The sequence below is a fragment of the Chanos chanos genome, chromosome 14 (assembly GCF_902362185.1).
Source record: "Chanos chanos chromosome 14, fChaCha1.1, whole genome shotgun sequence".
NCBI lineage: Eukaryota > Metazoa > Chordata > Actinopteri > Gonorynchiformes > Chanidae > Chanos > Chanos chanos.
Genome location: NC_044508.1, coordinates 6,486,146 through 6,506,391, shown reverse-complemented (window position 1 = coordinate 6,506,391; position 20,246 = coordinate 6,486,146). Strand labels below are relative to the sequence as shown.

The 20,246-nt window shown below is 41.3% G+C and overlaps 1 protein-coding gene across 1 annotated transcript in view; it reads left to right on the top strand.

Annotated features, from left to right (window-relative positions):
• The window catches only part of rasgrf2b (Ras protein-specific guanine nucleotide-releasing factor 2b), a 49,013-nt gene extending 30,833 nt beyond the window's left edge, over positions 1–18,180 (top strand). The window contains exons 13-27 of the mRNA XM_030791549.1: positions 639–721; positions 1,248–1,496; positions 3,493–3,950; positions 6,090–6,215; positions 7,792–7,881; positions 8,805–8,911; positions 13,460–13,572; positions 13,683–13,743; positions 15,764–15,867; positions 16,025–16,109; positions 16,249–16,446; positions 16,919–16,998; positions 17,114–17,231; positions 17,624–17,692; positions 18,088–18,180. Of these exons, the coding sequence (XP_030647409.1) occupies positions 639–721; positions 1,248–1,496; positions 3,493–3,950; positions 6,090–6,215; positions 7,792–7,881; positions 8,805–8,911; positions 13,460–13,572; positions 13,683–13,743; positions 15,764–15,867; positions 16,025–16,109; positions 16,249–16,446; positions 16,919–16,998; positions 17,114–17,231; positions 17,624–17,692; positions 18,088–18,180 (2,034 nt within the window). The remainder of the gene's footprint in view (positions 1–638; positions 722–1,247; positions 1,497–3,492; positions 3,951–6,089; positions 6,216–7,791; positions 7,882–8,804; positions 8,912–13,459; positions 13,573–13,682; positions 13,744–15,763; positions 15,868–16,024; positions 16,110–16,248; positions 16,447–16,918; positions 16,999–17,113; positions 17,232–17,623; positions 17,693–18,087) is intronic.
• The last annotated feature ends 2,066 nt before the right edge of the window (positions 18,181–20,246 follow it).

Here is a 20,246-nt window from a genome sequence, read left to right as displayed (position 1 = left end):
TGAACAACTATAAAGTCTAGCCATTTTTCACAGAGATTAATTGCAGGGTGGATTGAGAAAGACAGAGCAGCACAAACCCAAGAGTGCTGGTTTGGAGTAAACACATAAGAGAACTGAGGCCAAAGAGTCTCGTAAGGGAAAACTCATCTTAAGGGGATCATTTATGGATTCTCCCGGTCTTCTTCAGTCCTTCGGGCTTAGTGTGTTGATGAAACCCCGACGGACACCCTCTTATTAGAGTCATCGTCGTGGGGGCTCAAAAAAAAAAAAATTGTACTTGAAGTGGAAGAAGAAAGTCTTATATAACTTTTTAGTGGCTGGAGGGACTCATGTCAAAACATTTATTTTATAAGTCTGTGAAACATTACGTGCCGTTGTCAGTAAACTAGAAAATTCGAGTCAAAGTCCTTGGCTACAGAGCACAGTTTTCAGTTGCGTAACACTCCTGCTATTTTGAACATGAGTTATATTGTTCAGAGTGTAACAATGGTAACCCATTTCCAAAAATCAAACCAAAGTTCTCAATGCTGTGCCGTCTAAGAGAGTCCTGCAACATAGCCCTTGTAGTGCTCTCTTTTTCTTCTCCTGGCCTGGTTTTGATCTTTTGTCCTTGATCCCTGACCTTTTGTCCTGGACAGTGCATTGATAACATCCGCTGTAACGGTTTGATGACCAGTGTGTTCGAGGAGAACTCCAAAGTGACCGTGCCTCACATGATTAAGTAAGTCACAGTAACTGCCAAGTTCCCAGTCGTCACTTTTTACTCACTGTGAGCTCTATATCTGCCTGTTTCTCTTTGACTTTGTCCGTGTGCTTCACCTCCTGTGGTTTTAATTCGGTGTCAACGCATCTGAGTGTTTACTGTCAGTTCCTGTGACCATAAGGTACTTGTGTTTTACCGTCACAGTTCGGTCTGTCTGTACAGCGTCTAAACGTAGGTTGTCGAGTGAATGGTCAAACCTTTCATGCATGGTCCAACACCTTGGATCTCATAAATGGCACTACGTGTTAATGTAGTCTTTCTTAGTTCTTTATATCTGTACATAAATCAAAGTCGATGTCGATGTCTCACACCACATCACATTGTCTCTTCCTTTTGGTGTATATGAATGTCGTGGTTTGTTTTTTTTCGGAGTGGTTCTCATTGTATTATTACTCCTTTCTCCTCACCCTCTTTATTTTCCGAACGAGCATTCCGCTTCCTATCGGTCATGCGCCGCTTGCTTGTGCTACTCCTTCTTTATTAGATCCGATGCACGTCTCCATAAAGATGATGTTGACATTTGCTTCAGCAAGACGCTCAACTCCTGCAAGGTTCCCCAGATCCGCTACGCCAGCGTGGAGAGGCTGCTGGAGAGGCTGACCGACCTGCGCTTCCTGTCCATCGACTTCCTCAACACTTTTCTGCACACTTACCGCATCTTCACCACCGCTGCCGTGGTGATGGACAAGCTGACGGACATCTACAAGAAACCCTTCACCTCCATCCCCATCAGGTAGGTGCATGTTTTGTGTTGCTGCACAGAGGTGTGTCACAACACAACCTGCCGGGAATTCTGGGTTTCTGGAGTCCCAGCTGTGATACACTTGGTGTGTGTGTGTGTGTGTGTGTGTCAGTCCCAGTGAATCCAGTTGGCAGTGTTCCATAGGGTAGGAGAGCCAACGGGGTAGCTCCGTCTCTCGTTGCTATGTAACGAGCAATCAATCAACCACCAAGAGCGTTGTGGGCAGAGTGTTGAGTGATGAACATAGGATAAGTTTGTTCTAACCCAAAATAAACACCTCTGGGTAAACTGACAAAATAATAATCAAGACCTTGATCAGTTCTGTTGCTGTGGTTGGTGCTGTTCCAGATCCAACTGAAAAAAAAAAAAAAAAAAGAGTCCTGTGGAAAATCCCTTAACCCTGCGCTATACTCAAGATGAATAAACTGAGCGATTCTTTACCAGATACATTGTGTGGTGCTTTCCATAATGTAATTCCATGCAACTAACATTTCAGTGACTCTTTATTTGAGTATGTAGAGCTCCATGCTATTAATGTAATAGTTACCACCAGTTTGGTTAGACTCTGGATGCTTCCCATGTTCTTGTTCCTTTTAGCGATGTTGTTTTAGTTGGCTTGGAACTCTGTGTGTGTGTGTGTGTGTATATGTGTGAGAAAGAGAGACAGAGAGGGAGATACAGAGAGAAAGACTGAAAGAAAGAGAGAGAGAGAGAATGAAAAAGAAGAGGCAGGGGGAACTCAACCACGGTGTGTTTCCTGTTGAGACACAATGACCTTTTCAACTGGAAAAATGTCGCCTTTTTTTTTTCTTTTCCACGAGCAGGTGCTCTGTGAAGTTAAATGTTTGTGTCTTCTGTTAGTCTGGAACAGCAACAGTGATTGAAAACAAAGATCCAGTTCACAACCTCTTCCTCCTGAACTCTCAAACTATCATAATTTCATATAGTTTTGCACTTGATTCTGTTAATATTTCCTACAAAATGATATGTAATCCCTATTTATGTAACATTATCTCATCTGTGTTCTCTTGGTTTCGTGATGTTGTCACAGTCCCAGTTGGATGAAATATTTGGCTTCTTAAGAGTCTTCAACTCATTTGTGTAGCTTTCTCTGTAGGAGTATGTGTTTGTGTCTCAAAGCTCATTGTCTTCTGTGTGGGTGTTTGTCTTTTGTTTGTCTCTCATCCCCTTCCGTACTTTGCTGTTGTACAGGGTCCAGTATCACTCATTTGACCGCTTGTCAATCACATCCATCTGTCCAGACTACAGCCTGAAGATCAGGAAGATAGCCTTGGACCAGTCAAAGTAACACACACAGTACAGTTTCTCTCCATCACTCCATCATTTTCACTCTTGCACTCTCTTTTTGTCAGTTCTGTCTATTAGTTGTTCTCTGAGTCATTTCTCTTTAACCACCTCTCTCTCTCTCTCTCTCTCTCTCTCCCTCTCTCCCTCTCTCTCTTTTCTACTGACCTGTTTTGCCCCCATTGTTCTGCACTTAGAAGGTTTTAGTTGGTTGGATCCTCTAGCCTTAAGGCATTTATTACATTTGCCTCAGATGTAATATTACATTTGCCATTCATTATCGACCTGCCTTATAAAATTACTCAGATGACTAAGTGCAGTTGAATTTGATTCTGACGTCCAAGATTGAGGGAATCCCGCCCCGTCATTCCTCATTGCCTGCAACTTTCTCATTTTGCTACATTCTGCTCATCTATGCTCAAAACACTGTGCACCAAAGATGAATGTATTTTATGTTAAAATGATGCACCCCCCCCCCACATGCTACCTTCTTTTTTTTTTTTTTTTTTTTACAACTAGCCTGGCTTTCAGACTCTAGGTGCTGTGATTCAGTTCTTAAGTTGATAATGGAGTGGAGCTGTCTCTAACTCCAGAACAGTCTGTCAACCTGGTGACTACTAAGCCACAGTATGACTGAGTTACTCATAATATCTGTCTCTCTTTGCTGCTTCTCCAAACTCAGGTCTCTGGAGCTCTTCTTTGCCACCAATCAGAACAACCGTGGTGGCGAGCATCCGAATGACAAATCTCCACGCCTCTGTCGCAAGTTCTCCTCCCCTCCTCCTCTCTCTATCCCATCTCGAACCTCCTCGCCCGTCCGCCCTCGCAAGTTCTCCCTCAACTCCCCCATCACCTCAACTCCGAGGGTGGGAGCTCTGGATCTCTCTGCTCCCAGTACCCCCAGCGCTACCGCCAGTACCGCAAACTCCATCTCCTCGGCTGCCAGCAGCCCCACGTTCACCTGCCAGCCCAGCACCACTTCTCCCCCGCCAGCAGGGGGCAGCAGCGCGACGAAGCCCCCGCTGGACCTGAGCCGGACGCCCTCATCCCCCGAGCAGAGCCCCGGGCCCGGAGAGGATGGCGCGGAGATACCTCGCATCGACGCTCTCTGTGGGAAGCTACGTCGCAGCATCAGGAGGGGTGAGCAGCCACAATCAGCATGCCCTGGTTTGAGGTTTAGGTCAGATGAAAGGAGGGGTATATTTGTGAGCTTGGGAAACTATTCTGTCTCAGACGGGCATTTTGTTACCTCCTTTAAGGGGGGCGGGGGGGGGGGGGGTGGTCCGTGGTTAAGCCTTAAACGAACACCCAGACAAGCAAACAAGTAAATATAGCAGAAATGAACAGAATTTATCTGACTTTATGTGAGATGCCCCAAATAGATTCATGCTGTATTTACAGACTTGTCGTCAGAAAAGAACAAAAGAAAACAAGCGATGACAAAAACAAAAACAAAGCAAAAAAAAAACCCCTGACATGATTTAGTCGCGAAACATGAAAACAGCGGTGGCCCAGTGAACGTTGTGATCTTGGTGAAATGAGTAATTTCTCTTTAGTTTTGCTGACCACCACTTGTTTAATTGCATGTTTTGCTGATGGATTGTGTCTGGAAGCCAGCATCTAGAGAGTTATTTTCTTTTATATACGTCTGAGCCGTGTTCCCTCGTCTTCCCGTAAAACTCCCACAGTAGTAACACGCAGACTGGCTCTTGCTGAATGCGGCATTAATGTAAACCAGAGGGCATGTGGAGGAACAGGCAGAGGAACCGCTGTACCCTGCGTTTAAGATCTCTGTTCCTCACTGGGTGTCAGTCAAGTATTGGTCCTGAGGCAGACGGAAACTAAGTGATAGAACTGAACCTTACGTTTTTTTTTCATTTCTCAAGCTGTTACTTTTTTAATCCTTAGAAACGATGTTTGTTGACAGTTGTAGGGTGAACATGTGAAGAACAACAATAATAGCTATACTAGTTGTAGTAATAAAAGTTGTAGTCATAGTAGCTGTAGTGGTAGTATCAGGAGCAACAGTAACACAGTAATCGTAGTATGAGCAGCATTAGTCGTAGCACTAATACTAGCAAAATACTAGCAGAGGAACCAGTAGTAACAGCAATAGTAATGTTGTTGTAGTACACTGTAGTGTAGTAATGCACTGTACTGTAGTGCTAACAGTATTTGTGGTAGTAGTAGTAGTAATAATGCATTAATTATAGTAATAGTAGTAGTAATAATAATAGTAGTAGTAGTAGAAGCAGCAGCAGTAATAGTAGTAGTAGATGGAATAATATTAAGAATAAGAAAAAGAAAAAGAACATGACACCGAATGACAATGACAACAGTAACTATGTTTTCATTGTTTGTTTTGCCTCATTAATTTGCAGTATTTTTACCTGCCAGGATCTCTTCCTGACTGCAGAGTCAACAAACCCGGCTAGGCAGTAACACCTGTTGTTGTGATTACATTCACTCTCTGGAGCCATATTGTTTTGTTTTGTTTGTTTTTATTTTTCAAACTCATGAAAATAACAGACATTCCGAGGGCACTCTACTGTAAACACACAGGATAACGTATAACCTCTTAGCTTTTTAAGGGAGTGTGAGATTCTGAGGAGGTAACTCCACTGCAGACCTTTGTCCACATTGTTAAGTCTTGGCAATCACAATCATATTTGTCACTCTGTCCGTGTATATGCACAAACAGCAATTTATCAACAAAGCCAACCTGCTCAAGAGAGTCAATATGTACATGTTCTTAGCAGCTTTTTTATCATAGAGATATTATATCAAAATGAACATGGTCCGCTAGCTTGAAGACGTATGTGTACTTCTTGGAAATCTCGTCTTTTCTCTACGTGGCGAAGACAAAATCTCCTTTTGGTTATTAAATTGAAGATTGAGGAGTTATGTCATAGGTACTGTATGGACAAGTGATGTATAATAAATCTCAATCTGAATGCTGCAGTCAAAGCACAGCATAATCCAATGGAGATATTTACTGACATCCGGAATGTCACCCAGTAAACCAGATGAAATTAGTCTTTTCTGGGATTAAGCCTGATTCATTGCACTCTCTGCACTCGGAACCCTTTCGGATTCGTTTCCCTTTGAAGACGTGGTCACAGTGCAGGAAACTGGTGGGCGTGTTGCTTGATTGACCTGTTAATCTCTATTGATCTGAGGACAGATGTGTGTAGTTGATGAGGTGTCTGGCTGCTGATTGGAGAGCTGTTTAAGAGCGACAGCTCGGGCTAATGACACGTGATGTCATTTCCTGTGTAGCTGTCCTGGAGTCCGCCTCATTGGACAAGTTCATCCCAGAGAGTCCCCAGTCCAGCGAATCAGGCGAGGCCTCTCCGTGTCGCTCCCCCTCTACACCAAGACACCTACGCTATCGCCAGTCGGGAGGTAACCGCGTTTGTTTATGGAACCGTGTGCATATGCTGATGTCAGTTGTGAATTCACTAACTGTCCACTAAAGAGTTGTAAGCCCTCATCAATTACTGAGAACTGTCTGCAATTCCTTGTTTATGATGCTTTGAAATGCAGTGTACATAGTAATTATTGAAATGTACCCAATGCATTTGGATGAAATTATATTTTCTTTACCCAGACACTAAGATGCTTCATCACTATGCTTTTTCTCAGAGAGGAAAAACATATTAAGTCATGGGCATTCATCCTTTCTAACAACTAATTAACAGTAAAGTGAGGGTGAGGAAAGTGATGTCATAGATGAAGCACTGGACGGTGCACTAGAACAGTGCTAAAACAGATACAGCATTAACAGCTGTTAACAGCTAGCCTAAGTCACATTTCAGTGTTACTGAGAGGGGCTATGCCTTTGGCTTCAAGTGGAGAGATCTCTAATTTAAAGTGTTTTCTCCTTAAGTATTTCTATTTCTGTTCTAATCTATTATAGCAACTCTCATGCCCAGTAAGGAGCCTGTGCGGTGACAAGCTGAAAGACTATAGCATGCTGTGGACCAGATTATGTATCTGATGAAATGACAGTATTATGTATTGCTGTAGAACTTTTGGGGAGGAGGATGGGGGGGGGGGGGGGGGTCTGTTAATGTGGCATAGCATTTGCCACATTAGCCAAAATTGGTACACATCGAATCCCCAACAATCACACACACACACACACAGACACACACACACACACACACACACTGTGAACACTGAGCAGTGAACATATTTCTCCTCTCAAGCATTGTTTGGTATCAGCACTGGTGGGTGGAATGAGAGGAGACAATTGGGATGGTAACTTCATCAGTTAACAAAGCTGTTTTTCAGAGGGGTTGAAAGGGGCCCCTGTCCCTGTCAGGAATGGACACTGCTTCGGCGCCTCTTTGAGCTGGGACAGTGCTGTGCTGTGATGTGTTAGGGCGTATGATTTACCTCGGATCTCTCTCAGTTAAAGAATGAGTTTCAGTGACATTAGAGTGGAGATATATGGAGGAGCCATTGACACAAAGTTGACTGGTATTTGTTTTATACCCTTTATAACCAACACTAGTGGTAACAGGACTTGATTAACCCAGATGTTGTTCCTGTTGCAACATTGGTGTACCTCCGGTATGAGCAATGTGGCTGATTCGGTGTGGCATATCTACGCTGTCTCTCTAGTTTGTTCAAACACTCTTCAAGGGTGTTTATTTTTATGGTTAAGTCTGAACTGTTAAACGTGTGGGACGTCAGGCTTGTGAAGTTGAATAAACTAACAGAGTAAAATTGGTTTCCAACTGTATTTCCACGCAGCCATTCAGTCACAGAGCGAACTTAGAAATGTGAAGGGGAATTTTCCTGAAAACTACCCTAATTCTATCCATTTATACAGTTGGAAACACTCTTAATACCGCAGTTATGGAGAGTGATGGATGTTTCAAAACTAGAAGGTACCGCGTTTTCCAGCCATTACGTACGGAAACCAGGTTGTTCCATTCGTACCATGTCGTATCCGTTCTGTTTATTTTTGCAGTCCAGTCGGCAGAGAACTCACGTTGCTCTGTTTCTCCAGCCTCAGCGTTCGCTATCGCCACGGCAGCAGCTGGACACAGCAGCCCCCCAGGTACAGTAAGGCTTAAAAAAAAAAAAACAGTGCAGAGGCAAATGAACTGTCCAGTACAGTACATTTTGTTCCAGTATGACAGTATCCGAAGACAAAGTAGGTCAGACTACAACACCAGTTCGTCTATATGGGCAGATACCAACCCCGAACGCATAGCTAAGTAACCACGTTATGCCGACTCATTGCCTGATTTAGCCTATGATTATTCATCCACGTTGTTTTAAAAAACATATGTGCACCACTTACACACAATTCATATGTGGTTGCATTTGTTATTTCAACTTTCTTATAAATGAACCATTTACGTCAGTGAGCTGTCAGAAAGCCGTTTTGGTTGTCAACTTATGTGTGTGTGGGGGGGCTAACGAAGTATAGCAATTTTATATGTAAAAATGATATGTGGACAAACTTTCTGGCGGTGCGGCTAGTGATTATGTAACTAATCAGTGAATACAAGTGATATATTTGAACTGCTTTGGAGATACATTGAGTTACAATGCTTTCACAACACATTTACAACGTGCATAAGAACCAAATGTGATTAATCATAATATAAGAGTGAATTACAACAAAAAGCCGAACGCAGAATACATTAAAAAAATGTGAGCTGAAGTATTGACTGGCTCCTAGTTTGCTTTCGTATGGTATTTATGCCTGTTTTAGACACTGTTTACTAAAAAAAAAAAAATGAAAATGAAAATGAGTTCAACTTAAATTCACAAGGCAACGTTGTTCACAGCTTTTGACCCAGCGCGAAAGTTGGGTGCAAAAGTCGAATTTACAAGGACCAGAAGTTGGCATTTGATTGTAAAAGCTATGAAATAAACTGCATTACAAGTTCACTTTCTTTCTTTTCTTTTTTTTTTTAATATAATGTGTCTATTTTTTTTCTCTCTCTCTCTCTCTGCCTCTCCACTTTCCAGTTTTCAACAACTCAGAGAGGACCTGCGACAAAGAGTTCATCATACGAAGGGCAGCGACGAACCGGGTCCTCAACGTCTTACGCCACTGGGTTTCCAAACACTCACAGGTCCGTTCTGCCCCCCCCCCCCTTTAATTTTTCTTCAAGGGCTCACGCTCTAAACACCAGATCCCGAGTACCTTACTTCTTGGTCTTGGTCTTTCGTAGCAGGATCATCTGCAAAAGAGAAGGCACGTAAGACCCTAGCCAACCCAACAGAGAGTTTGACTTGGCATTCGTACGAGTAGCACTTTTTTTGCTGAATTCCAATTTTTTTTTTTTCACTTTTAATACAGTAATTAGCGCAGCTTTCGGTTGATTTCTTGGCTGTGAAGACGCAGAAACAGTCCAAGATAAACCTTAAACCTGACTGGCTCCCTTCTTGTCTTGTATTTATTTATTTTTATTTACCTTTTTTTTTTTTAACAAGTTTTTGGAAGCATAATAGCTTTCCATGATTTTTATGTACCAGCTTTATATTTTATTACTGTTAAGCAAAGTGCAAACCAATTAGCCTTTACAAACATTGCCACGCATTTTAATTAATTAGAGTCATACCCAGCGAATTGTAATCTCATTTTCAGATGCACTGACCATAAAACTTAACAATAAACGGGCTTACTCTTTATGTTGTACTGCACTCAGCAAAAAAAAATAAAAAAAAATGATAGAAATAATTAAAGCCAGTCCTTGATAGCTTGTGAAATCTCGGTTGGTTGTTTCAGCCACGCTGGATAATTCTGGCTGCAAAAGGCTCTTTAAGATTTGTCTCCCAAGTTTGTGAGCATGATGAGACGGAGTCTTGCAGGATTATTGATTTTCAGGGCTCTGAAAAATGATTTCTTATGTACTTTACGTTCTTTAGAGATTTCATGTATAGTGTATGTACTTTAGAGAAGGGTAAACGGAAGGAGGGGGGGGGGGGGGGGGGAACAAAAAAACATCCAAAACAAAAGTCTTACAGTTTGTTTTTCTTTGGGTTTTGTTTGTTCTCTTTTTTTTTGATAGAGCACTCCTTGCTAGATCTTACTGTTAAGATTTTTGAGTATGAACATTGAATGACACGTGAGAACACGTGACCTTTGTACTTTGTGCTGGGATCTTGAATGGCATTCGAGAACGTGCGATCTTTGTGCTGTGTGCCTGGAATCGCGATGGATTCGATGCTGTTTAGGAACCGTTTTGGTGGATCGCGCGTGTGTCCGGTGAACATTGTCTCAGAGAATCAGTAGTGTCCGCCCTATCGATCTGCTTCTCTTATTAAGCCTTGGCCCTCTGTTAAATGTGTCAAATCCTTTTCCCGGGTTCACTGGCCTTTTGGCACATTTTCAACCTCATCTTACTGACAAAGCGATATTAAATACTTTCCCTGTCCACCTACGTCAAATGAAAACCTGCATAGACACACTCACTCTCTCTCTCTCTCTCTCTCACACACACACACTCTTTATCTTTCTTTCTCATGTGGCTATTACACACACATTCATTCTCTTCTTTGGATACACCCACCTCTGTACTCCCTTGTTATGCTTTTCTGTATCATTTTGAATTATCTGACTGTCTTACAATTTGCTTTCCTTTGTCTGATCTCAGGGAACCGGCGCATTAATTGCATCGATCTCTTGTACCCTTTTGTCAAATTACGCCCGGTTGCCTTTCTGCTAACTCATGCCGAAAGAGCTTGTTAAAACTGACCTTTCAAAGTGAATAGGTGAGCATGAAGCAGGAGGTGTAGCAAGGGGGAGGTGTTTAAAAGGTGGAGGGGAAAACAGAAAAGGGGTGGCCCATCATTTCTCAAGACCTAGAGTTAGAGAGAGAGTGAGAGAAAGAGAGAGAGAGAGAGAGAGAGAGAGAGATGGATACACGTGGGTTTCCAGAGTCTTTTATCTTAAAGAGCATGAGTGGTCGTGTCTACACACACCTAATGAATGTGTTTCTGAAGGCAAATAATACACAGCTTTTAAAATGGAGGGCTTGTAATATTCCGTCAAGTACGCGGTGAATGACTGTCGCCTCCCTCTCCGTTGGTTTCTCGGAGATACACGTATGACTACCCGAAATACGCGCACTCTCGCTTACAGTAAATAAGCGTCCCGTTGTGCATTTGTTGACAAGTTATAAGCAATTATGGAGACTTATGTCTTCGTCCCGCGTTAACAGAAGAGAAACTGAGATAGGAATGCATTCCCATCAGTATTCAGGCATTAGCGTTTTGTTGTCGACATTGCTGTGGCTAATGGTGGTTTGAATCTACGCTGGAGCGCAGAGCTCTCCTCTGGCTTTAAACTGTGCTAATGAAACTCGTTGATAATGCTGATGAAAAGAGTCCATTAAGTCGATGCGTCTGCTGATATTCTCACTGCATCACATCAAAAACGTGTAAGCTTAATGGCTTTAAACAAATGTCTGTGCCATTTGAAAAACATGAGGAGGAAACACAGTACAGTACAGTACAGTTTAATGGACTTTGCTTTACATTGATACAGTGCATTATTTGTTCGTACTGTGAATTATAGATAATACAATGTACGTAGTATGTATGCATCTCGTCGTATATTTCAGTATTTTTTCCCCCTGAAATGTGAACTCAGATGATCTATTGCCAACACCCTTTAATTAGTTCCGCATAAAAACAGAAAACGGTAAGATATCTTAAGTGAAGAGCAAAAAAAAACCCTTGTATGGTGTAGGTAGAGAGACTGGCTGCAGTGGTAGCTTTAGGAGGAAAAGTTCTCAAATGTGTTTCGAAGTGGAATCACATGATGTCAGCTTTGCTTGGCCAGCACTTGCCACCAATGACGTTTTTTTCTTTTTCTTTTTTTTTTTACCCTGAGGGTCCTGCAGAGTGCAGAAGCTTGACTGGACAGTTAATTAGCTATACAAACCCAGAGTAACCTCGATCAAACCAGGCCAGCTTCGCAGGGGAACGTCTAACGTGGAATTAGTTCAGAAGTACACACACTAAGACTAATGCACACACAGTAACCACTGCTGCTTGTATTGGATTTATGTAATTATGTAATTACCAGTTTGGTACCGCATGCTTACATACATATTATATCCTTCGTACTCGTGTGTTTTTATGCCATGAGTTCAAAACGATCAAAATGTTCCCCACGTTATTGATCTTTCTGAAATGACATTTAAAGTGACGTGTCTAAGAAGAGTTATGATGGCTCGGCTAGAGACGAGACCTTAAGAGAAACTGCATTGCTTGGATTTGTGATTTTAAGCACTGACTGGTACATCAGGGGTTTGATTTATGAAGATGAAATGTCACATCAGTGGACAGCTCATCCGGTCTCTGTTGAGGGTGGTGCTCAAGAGGCAGGAGTGGAGATACTCTCTGTGTTGTAAAGCTTTTCCTGGATGGAAAAAAATAGACATCACTCACCACATATCCAGTGATGGTCTTCACAAGCGCTGCTACAGGTCACCATTGTGCATTCAGAGTTTGAGCCAATAGAACGTCTTTTTTTTTTTTTTTTTACCTCTAGGTCTTCATTCACTTTTCTCTCTCTCTCTCTCTCTCTCTCTCTCTCTCTCTCTCTCCACTGCCTGAGGGTCTTTGGCCTTGCCTCTGTCTTTTGTATACCACTCATATTAAAATGAGCCATGCAAATGGAGTCCATCTTTGAAGCTTTAATATCTGCCGGAAAAAAGCTTTTAGCAGGCAGATGGGAAATCTGCAATTATGGGTGTGTTTTAGTCCCACAGATTTCCTCCACGATAGAAATCATAATTTATTCTCCTTGCCCGGGTCCTCGTGTTACAGGAGCCTTGTGGTAAAAGTGCGCCGCTGTATCAAAAATGGACAATTTATTCCATTTTGTTCCAAGTGAAGAATCGCAGGGATTTACATCTTGTAAGGGTTGTCATATTGCTATATAGGTACCACTCTCTTTAATTTAGAAAATACCTTCACCTTTCATTGATGGGTGCTTCAGAGTACAGTGTAAATCATGAAGTAAAAGCAGAATAGCATTTGTTGTTGGTACACATTGACCTTTGGAGAAGGGAAAAAAAGGGTTGTGTAGAAACCCAAAGACACATGAAAGCAGAGGAGAGAACAGGAGAAGAGAGCAGAGGAGAAGAGAAGAGAACAGAAGAGAAGAGAAGAGAGGAGAAACATAAGAGTCGAATTGAGGACATGAGAGATTGAAGCAGAGGTGGATTTTTTATAGATCCAGAGAGGACGACTCACCTCAGCAAACCGCCCACGGAGATCGTCCACCCACATGAAACCCCTCATAGACAGAGCCATGAAATAGCCATTGATTAATACCCTGGAAACGCTTGCTATGGAGATCAATTTAAAGCCGTAATGTGGTGTAGTCAGAAAAGACAAGGTGGTACATTCATCATGTCCTCCCCTCAGTTCCATGGAACCTGAACAATAAGATGTTCGGTTCTGGGAAGACATTGTTCCAACTGTCACACAGGCCTTCATTTTCAAGTCGGAGGTGTTTAATCGAGAATCAGAGCCGTCACACAACGATCACGAAATTTTGTCAAAACTGTCAGAGTGATTGACGTTAGATGCGTCTAGAGAATGAGGTGGGGAAACCTACGCATCTTTAACAAGCACAATAAGGTGTCTGTCTGATCGCTTTACAGGACTTTGAGATGAATGGAGAGCTGAAGCTGTGTGTGATCTGTCTTCTGGAGGAAGTTTTGAGAGACCCAGATCTGCTCCCTCAGGAAAGAAAAGCCACAGCGAACATACTGAAGTATGTTACTGATTATTACGCACTGTGTTACAGTATATTATGCTTCAAATGACATACAGGGCTTGTTTTGGGAATCTTTGTCTTTGTGCTATGTTTTCTCACCCTTGTAGTGCCCTCTCACAAGACGACCAAGAAGACGCTCAGTTGAAGATTGAGGACATTCTGCAAATGGTGGGTCCGGATAACTAGATATTTTAGCGATAAGCCTTTAAGTAAACGTAGAACTAATTAACTCCCTTGTCATGGAAAATTCGCCTGCTTTGTCATCCGCTGTTTGCTGAAACAGACTAATACGCCAAAGCGTATTTGAACAAAGTTCACTCATTTGATGATTAAAAAAAAATGAGAGAGAGAGAGAAAGCGGTGAAGTTTTCCCAACACAATACTGTTTCGCTCTTCTACCTGTTCTCCGTCATCTGCGATCGTTTTAATGCGCTGTGAGCATGCCATTTCTGACAGAAATGTTCACACTGATTAACTTTACCTGTCATGTTCAGTTATTCCCACTCACTGTGAGTAATTCATTTACATATGCATCTGTTGAACCCGAATGTTCCCTTGAGTTGAACTACAGTCAAGACAGACTAAAGGCAAATATCTTAGCTTATTTTGTTCTGTGCCTAGAACAAACAGTCGTCCTCAGTGTTCTTCAAAATAGTACAACCACACGACACTTCAGACCAAAGACAATCAAACATTTCTGTGAAGATTATGCCGTTATTCCGCAAACATTTGCACACTACACAGACTGTAATCAAAATCCAGTCATCCAAGTTTACGCACTGAAGAATCACAGAGGGGAGTGATTTCTGAAGAGGAATCAGATATTTTGTTGTGCTTGAGAACTGAATTACACGTTCAAAAGGCGGTTCTCACCAAATGATGGGGCTTTAATTATAACTTCAAACACACAGACGGAAAATGGCTTGTTTCCTCGTGCTCGCTTTCGTGTGTGACAAACAGCAAAGGCAGGGAGACAAACAAACTTGGAAAAAAAGAAACACACACATCTTTTGTGGAGATCATGGGAGGTACAAATCACTCTTTTCATGCGAGCCTTTGATATGTTTTCGAGATGTAAGTGACTGTGTATCAGAACCATTCAAGGGAATTCTTTTAAATGAGAGGTGCAGGTGCTGCCTTTTAAAATCTCCTTTTTTTAAAAAAAAAGAAGGGGGAAAAAAAAATATATATATATATATATATATATATATATATATATGTTTGTGTGTGTGTGTATAGTTTTTACTTTAAATATGTTTCAAATCATCTCAAATGATATCTAGATTGTTTCCAATGTAATGGTTTGAAACAGTTTGGAAAATTCTGCCACTGATCCTTTTTTTTGGTCAAATTTTGACCAATCATTGACTGGATCACTACTTTTCTTATACATGTGTACATATTACCCTTGATATTGCTCATAAATGTTGCACCCTGTGCATAACTGAGATATTTCACATGGGAGTGGAATAATGTGTTTCTTTAGAAGCATACAGCAACACTTCTATGGATTTTATGATTTGCTTGTGTTCCATGTCAGACCTCTTGCTGATCCTGAATGTAAAGCTGGCAACATATGCTTTCACACACACACACACACTCACACACACACACACACACACACACACACACACACACACACACAAATTCACATGCATAGCAACATGGGCCATAGGATCCTGTTTTCCTCAGCATAACAACATGGCCTCACTAATTGCATACACAGCACGTGCTGTCAGGATCTGTGCGTGTGTGTGTGTGTGTGTGTGTGTGTCAGTGTCTCTGCATGTATGCCCATGTAGCTAAATTGTGAAAACTGATTCTTTGTGTCTTGCTCGTTTGAAAAGCCTTACCTTCTGTGTTAACTGAATATTATGTCTGTGAACAACAAACACAACCCAGGAATTCTGCTGGCTTATTAGCATTCTTTAATTAGCCTTATGTTTTATTGTAGCGGCTAGGCAAACCTGTGGATTACTTTACACAGCTCCATGGCTTGAGCTAATTAGATTACTGTAATATAGCTTTCCATTTTCTGCATGTTGTGTAGAACCAACATTAACCTTTACAGAGCAGAGATATGGTGTAATTTTTTAGAGTAAATATTTATGAATGTTTTGGGATAAACCTTTTTCTAACCGCTGTGTGTGTGTGTGTGTGTGTGTGTGTTCCATCACACGTCTCTCAGGCTGAATGTCCTAAAGCAGAGTGCTTTGAGTCACTGTCAGCGATGGAGCTCGCTGAACAGATCACTCTCCTAGACCACATAGTCTTCAGGAGCATCCCCTATGAGTGAGCATTATTTCAAAGAATATTAATTCACAACTAAAGATATAACTTTAATTTCATAGCTCTCATTAACATTCATTGAACTAAGAACTACAGACGTATAGAACACACACATAACTGGGTTTGTGTGTTTGTGTGTGTGTGTGTGTGTGTGTTTAAGGGAGTTTCTGGGTCAAGGCTGGATGAAGGCAGACAAGACTGAGCGGACTCCCTACATCATGAAGACCAGCCAGCACTTCAACGACGTCAGTCCCTGAATTCCCCGCCATGTTTCATGGTGTTTCTTTTTTAAACGTGGTCAAAACATCTTGGTCACTCGTTCTCTTTTTTTCTCTCTCTCTCATTCTCTCTCTCTCTCTCTCTCTCTCTCTCTCTCTCCCGCAGATGAGTAACTTGGTGGCTTCTCAGATCATGACCCACACGGATGTGGGCTCCAGAGCCAGCTCCATTGAGAAATGGGTGGCTGTGGCCGATATTTGCCGTTGCCTGAATAACTACAATGGCGTGTTGGAGATCACTTCGGCCCTGAACCGCAGTGCCATCTACAGGCTGAAGAAGACATGGGCCAAAGTCTGCAAACAGGTGCATTTAAGACTCACTTTACATTGGCCCTTTGGTATTGCATTGCGTGGACATTCATCTCACTATGCAGCATAAGACATATTTGTCATGTTAATAACATGACTCGTAATCTATTATCATAAAGGCACCAGTAACTGGCTCCATACATTTACTCTATTGCATTTATACATAATTACGTGGAAGCATCGTATGACACTCTCAGACAAAACTGATAAATGATATGATTCTTGCCCATAATGATACGTGGATGTGGATTTTAAATATTGGTTAATAGAACCTGTGTAATGATTTGTGAAACATTAGGAAGGGCTTGTAAAGGATTATAGCTGCGCAAAGCTTCACGAAGAAGATATTCGTATAAAACGTTACTGGTTCTTTCGTCATTTCTCAAGCCTGAAAGTCATAGAGTCATAGGCTCTTCAACCCCCCCCCCCCCCCCCCCCCCCCCCCCACCTCTAATTTTATCGCACAGACGAAAGCTCTGATGGACAAGCTACAGAAGACTGTGTCCTCTGAAGGAAGATTCAAGAACCTGAGGGAAACTTTGAAAAAGTGAGCAGACGCTGCCTTACGCATGTGTGAATTCTCTATCATGTGATATGCTTTAGTGGTACCTGACATCTGCTTTATCATTTTATTTTTGTTTATTTTTTGTTCCTTCTCATAGCTGTAACCCTCCGTGTGTCCCGTATCTGGGCATGTATCTAACCGACTTGGCATTTATTGAAGAGGGAACTCCAAACTTTACTGAAGAAGGACTAGTCAACTTCTCCAAGATGAGAATGGTAAAAAAAAAAATGTGGTGAAACCTTACTTACAACCAGCACGTGTGAAATGCGTGAAGCTATGACACTTGTAGTAAGCAAAGTATGAAATGCTGATGGTATGACAGTAATCACTAATACTGATCTTATGTCAATTTGACAACATAAAATAAAATAAATAAATAAAAAGTACCCACAAAGAGGTATCAGCTTGAATCAATAGCGATCAATAAAATTTACAAATGACTACAAAATTAATCTAAATTATATACATACATACATACATATACACATATATATATATATGCAAACTTAAAACATAATAGTGTTACAGTAATAGTGAGATATTTTTCAAAATGTTCTAGGTTTTAAGTTTTTGTACGATTTCATCGTCAACATTTATTCTCCACCAGATATCTCATATCATCCGAGAGATCCGACAATTCCAGCAGACTCCCTACAGGATAGAACACCAACCAAAGGTAAACTAAGACCCGGACATCGACGCCAGTACCAGTCAGGATCCTCAGTATACCTGTGACTTATCTGTCTCAGACAAACTGTGATGGGGGTGTTTTTTCATGTCACTTATCAATGTTGCTACACTCATCAGCTACAGTTTTACAGTTACCTGCAGGGGGTGCTGTTTTCCAAAGCCTTCATAATTACATTTACTCCCATGTTAACATCTTTGAACATCAGTGTTAATCGTATAAGCAATTGTCAAATAGCTTGTAACAGTGGCAGATTTTTTATGTACACTAGACACAGAATGAAACATAATACTGGCAGCACGTCAAGTTACGCACACACGCGAAGAGTAGAAACGACCGTCAAATAAGCTGTCTGTTTTGTTCTTTGACCTTTCCTCAAACAGGTAACGCAGTACCTGCTGGATAAAACTCTCATTATGGATGAGGATACCCTGTACGATCTGTCCCTCAAGATCGAACCCAGGCTCCCGGCTTGAATGGCATGTGCGCCGAAGCCAATCATAGCTGGTTGTACCACGATCATGATGCATTGCATTATGGGGCATGGCTGTGTGCCTCGCATTGAGTGAAGGAGTTTACGCTGAGAAGATGGAGGCCAGTTGTGGCAAGAGAAGAGAAGAAATGTTTGGAGGAACATTTCAGAAGGTGTCAGTGGAAAAAAAAACCCCCAAAAAACTGAAAGTCTAAGGAAAGAGTGAAAGAAATTAATGTGCTGGCGTCAGTTTGGTTATTGAATGTGGTTTTTAAAATGACGGGGGACAATAAGGGCATAGTCTAAATAAAATCACGGTGGATTATATTTTAGCTATCTCTCTGTTGCCGAAAGAAGGGGGGGGAAAAAAAGGTGTATTTAAAAAACAGAAGACATGTAGCATGTACAGATGTAGTGTGAAGTCACTATGCCAGCTCTTTCATGGTGTGTTTTGGTGCAAGGATCACTGGTTTTCCATCCATCCTCTCACAGACGGTAATGATGAGGTTGACCGCGGATTTCCTGGTCTTTAGTCTAATTTTTCATCCTTGACCCCTGTCAGGACTCTTGGCTTGCTTGTTATCTTCTCTCTTTCTTTGTTTTTGTTTTTTTTTTTTTTTCATTCGCTTCCCGCTGTACCCTTTGAGTGAATGAACTCCCATTGGTCGTTTGCCAACGAGACAATTGGTTACAAGCTGCCCCTCCTACCCCACGGGTGGAAAGGATGAGAAATTAAAGCAGATGAAAAATATATAGAAATATATAATAATATCTATGATACCGGTGCTTTACAATGCAAGAAGTGCTTCTTCCAGTAATGAATATATTTTGTAATAGCTCCCCAGAATGATAAAATTGTTATAATGCAGCATAGCAAGTTTTTTTTTTTTTTTTATGTGTTGTAATATAGTATAGATTAATAGAAATGACTTAATGGTGCCTTTTCACACACCACATTGGTGAATACCTGCCAATGTACCTACAATACTCCCCAAAGCAAAATGTACTACCTGCTGTAGCAAGCTGAGTTTGAAACAGTTTTTTTTCTCTCGTCAGCTTTCGTTCCACTGCAAAAATTAGTTTTGATTAGAACATCAACATGACAAAAAACGTGGGCAAATACATGTGCCTGGCTTTTTTCATGGAGAACTGAAGAATGTACAAATCAGTTAATATGTATATTGAACATAGAAAAACGCTTCTCTTTCTTTAATCGTAGGTTCTTTAAATAATATTCAAATAAACTTATAATAGGAAATCATCTTAGTATATTAATTTGAATAAAATTACACTCCTAAATCATTTAACTGAAATCAATTAATATGTAACAGACACACCAGTTCTGATATATATTTTGAATAATTCAATTTCCCACCTGTTTCCCGATCTCATGCAGACAGCACTGGAGAAACAATACATGAAGAATTAATGTCAGATACAGAACAGACTAATGGTTCAAGTCACAGTGCACATGTGATTGGCAGCAGAAATGTGTTTATGTGAACTTTCCTCACTCCTCCAGTGTGATCCTAAAATGATTAAGCATTTAAGGGATTTTGCCTGCAGATGAACACATATAATGATATGAATTAGGCCTCTCAGAGCAAGAGTAGTGACAGCGATATGCACTGAGCAGAGCTGATTCTAGATCAGCCCCTCTTTGTAAATGTTTGAAACATATGGGCCCTGAGTTTGAAATTGAACCGCCTGTTTGACAGCGATGGTCTGTAGTCGCCCTCTAGTGGTGAAATTCTCTTCAGAGCAACGCATTCTCCATTTGGACCTATTGCATACCAGTGAGTCTTAGTACTACTCGTGCTAACTTCTCAGACTCCATTTAAATTGTGCAGGTGAATGACTTTCTTGATTTTATTTCGTGCTGTGGTCAACTTTTCAAGTCAGTTTCTCAGTCAGTTGCATGCAACAGAGTTTCTGCATGCCAGAGGTGCACTGCAAGGCATGGTTTGATGTTTTAGTTTTTGTTCGCGTATCTTTATTATTCTGAAATCCTAATGAAGGATATCTTTTCAGTAAATTGACGAATTACTATACTCACAAAAAATGAACAAT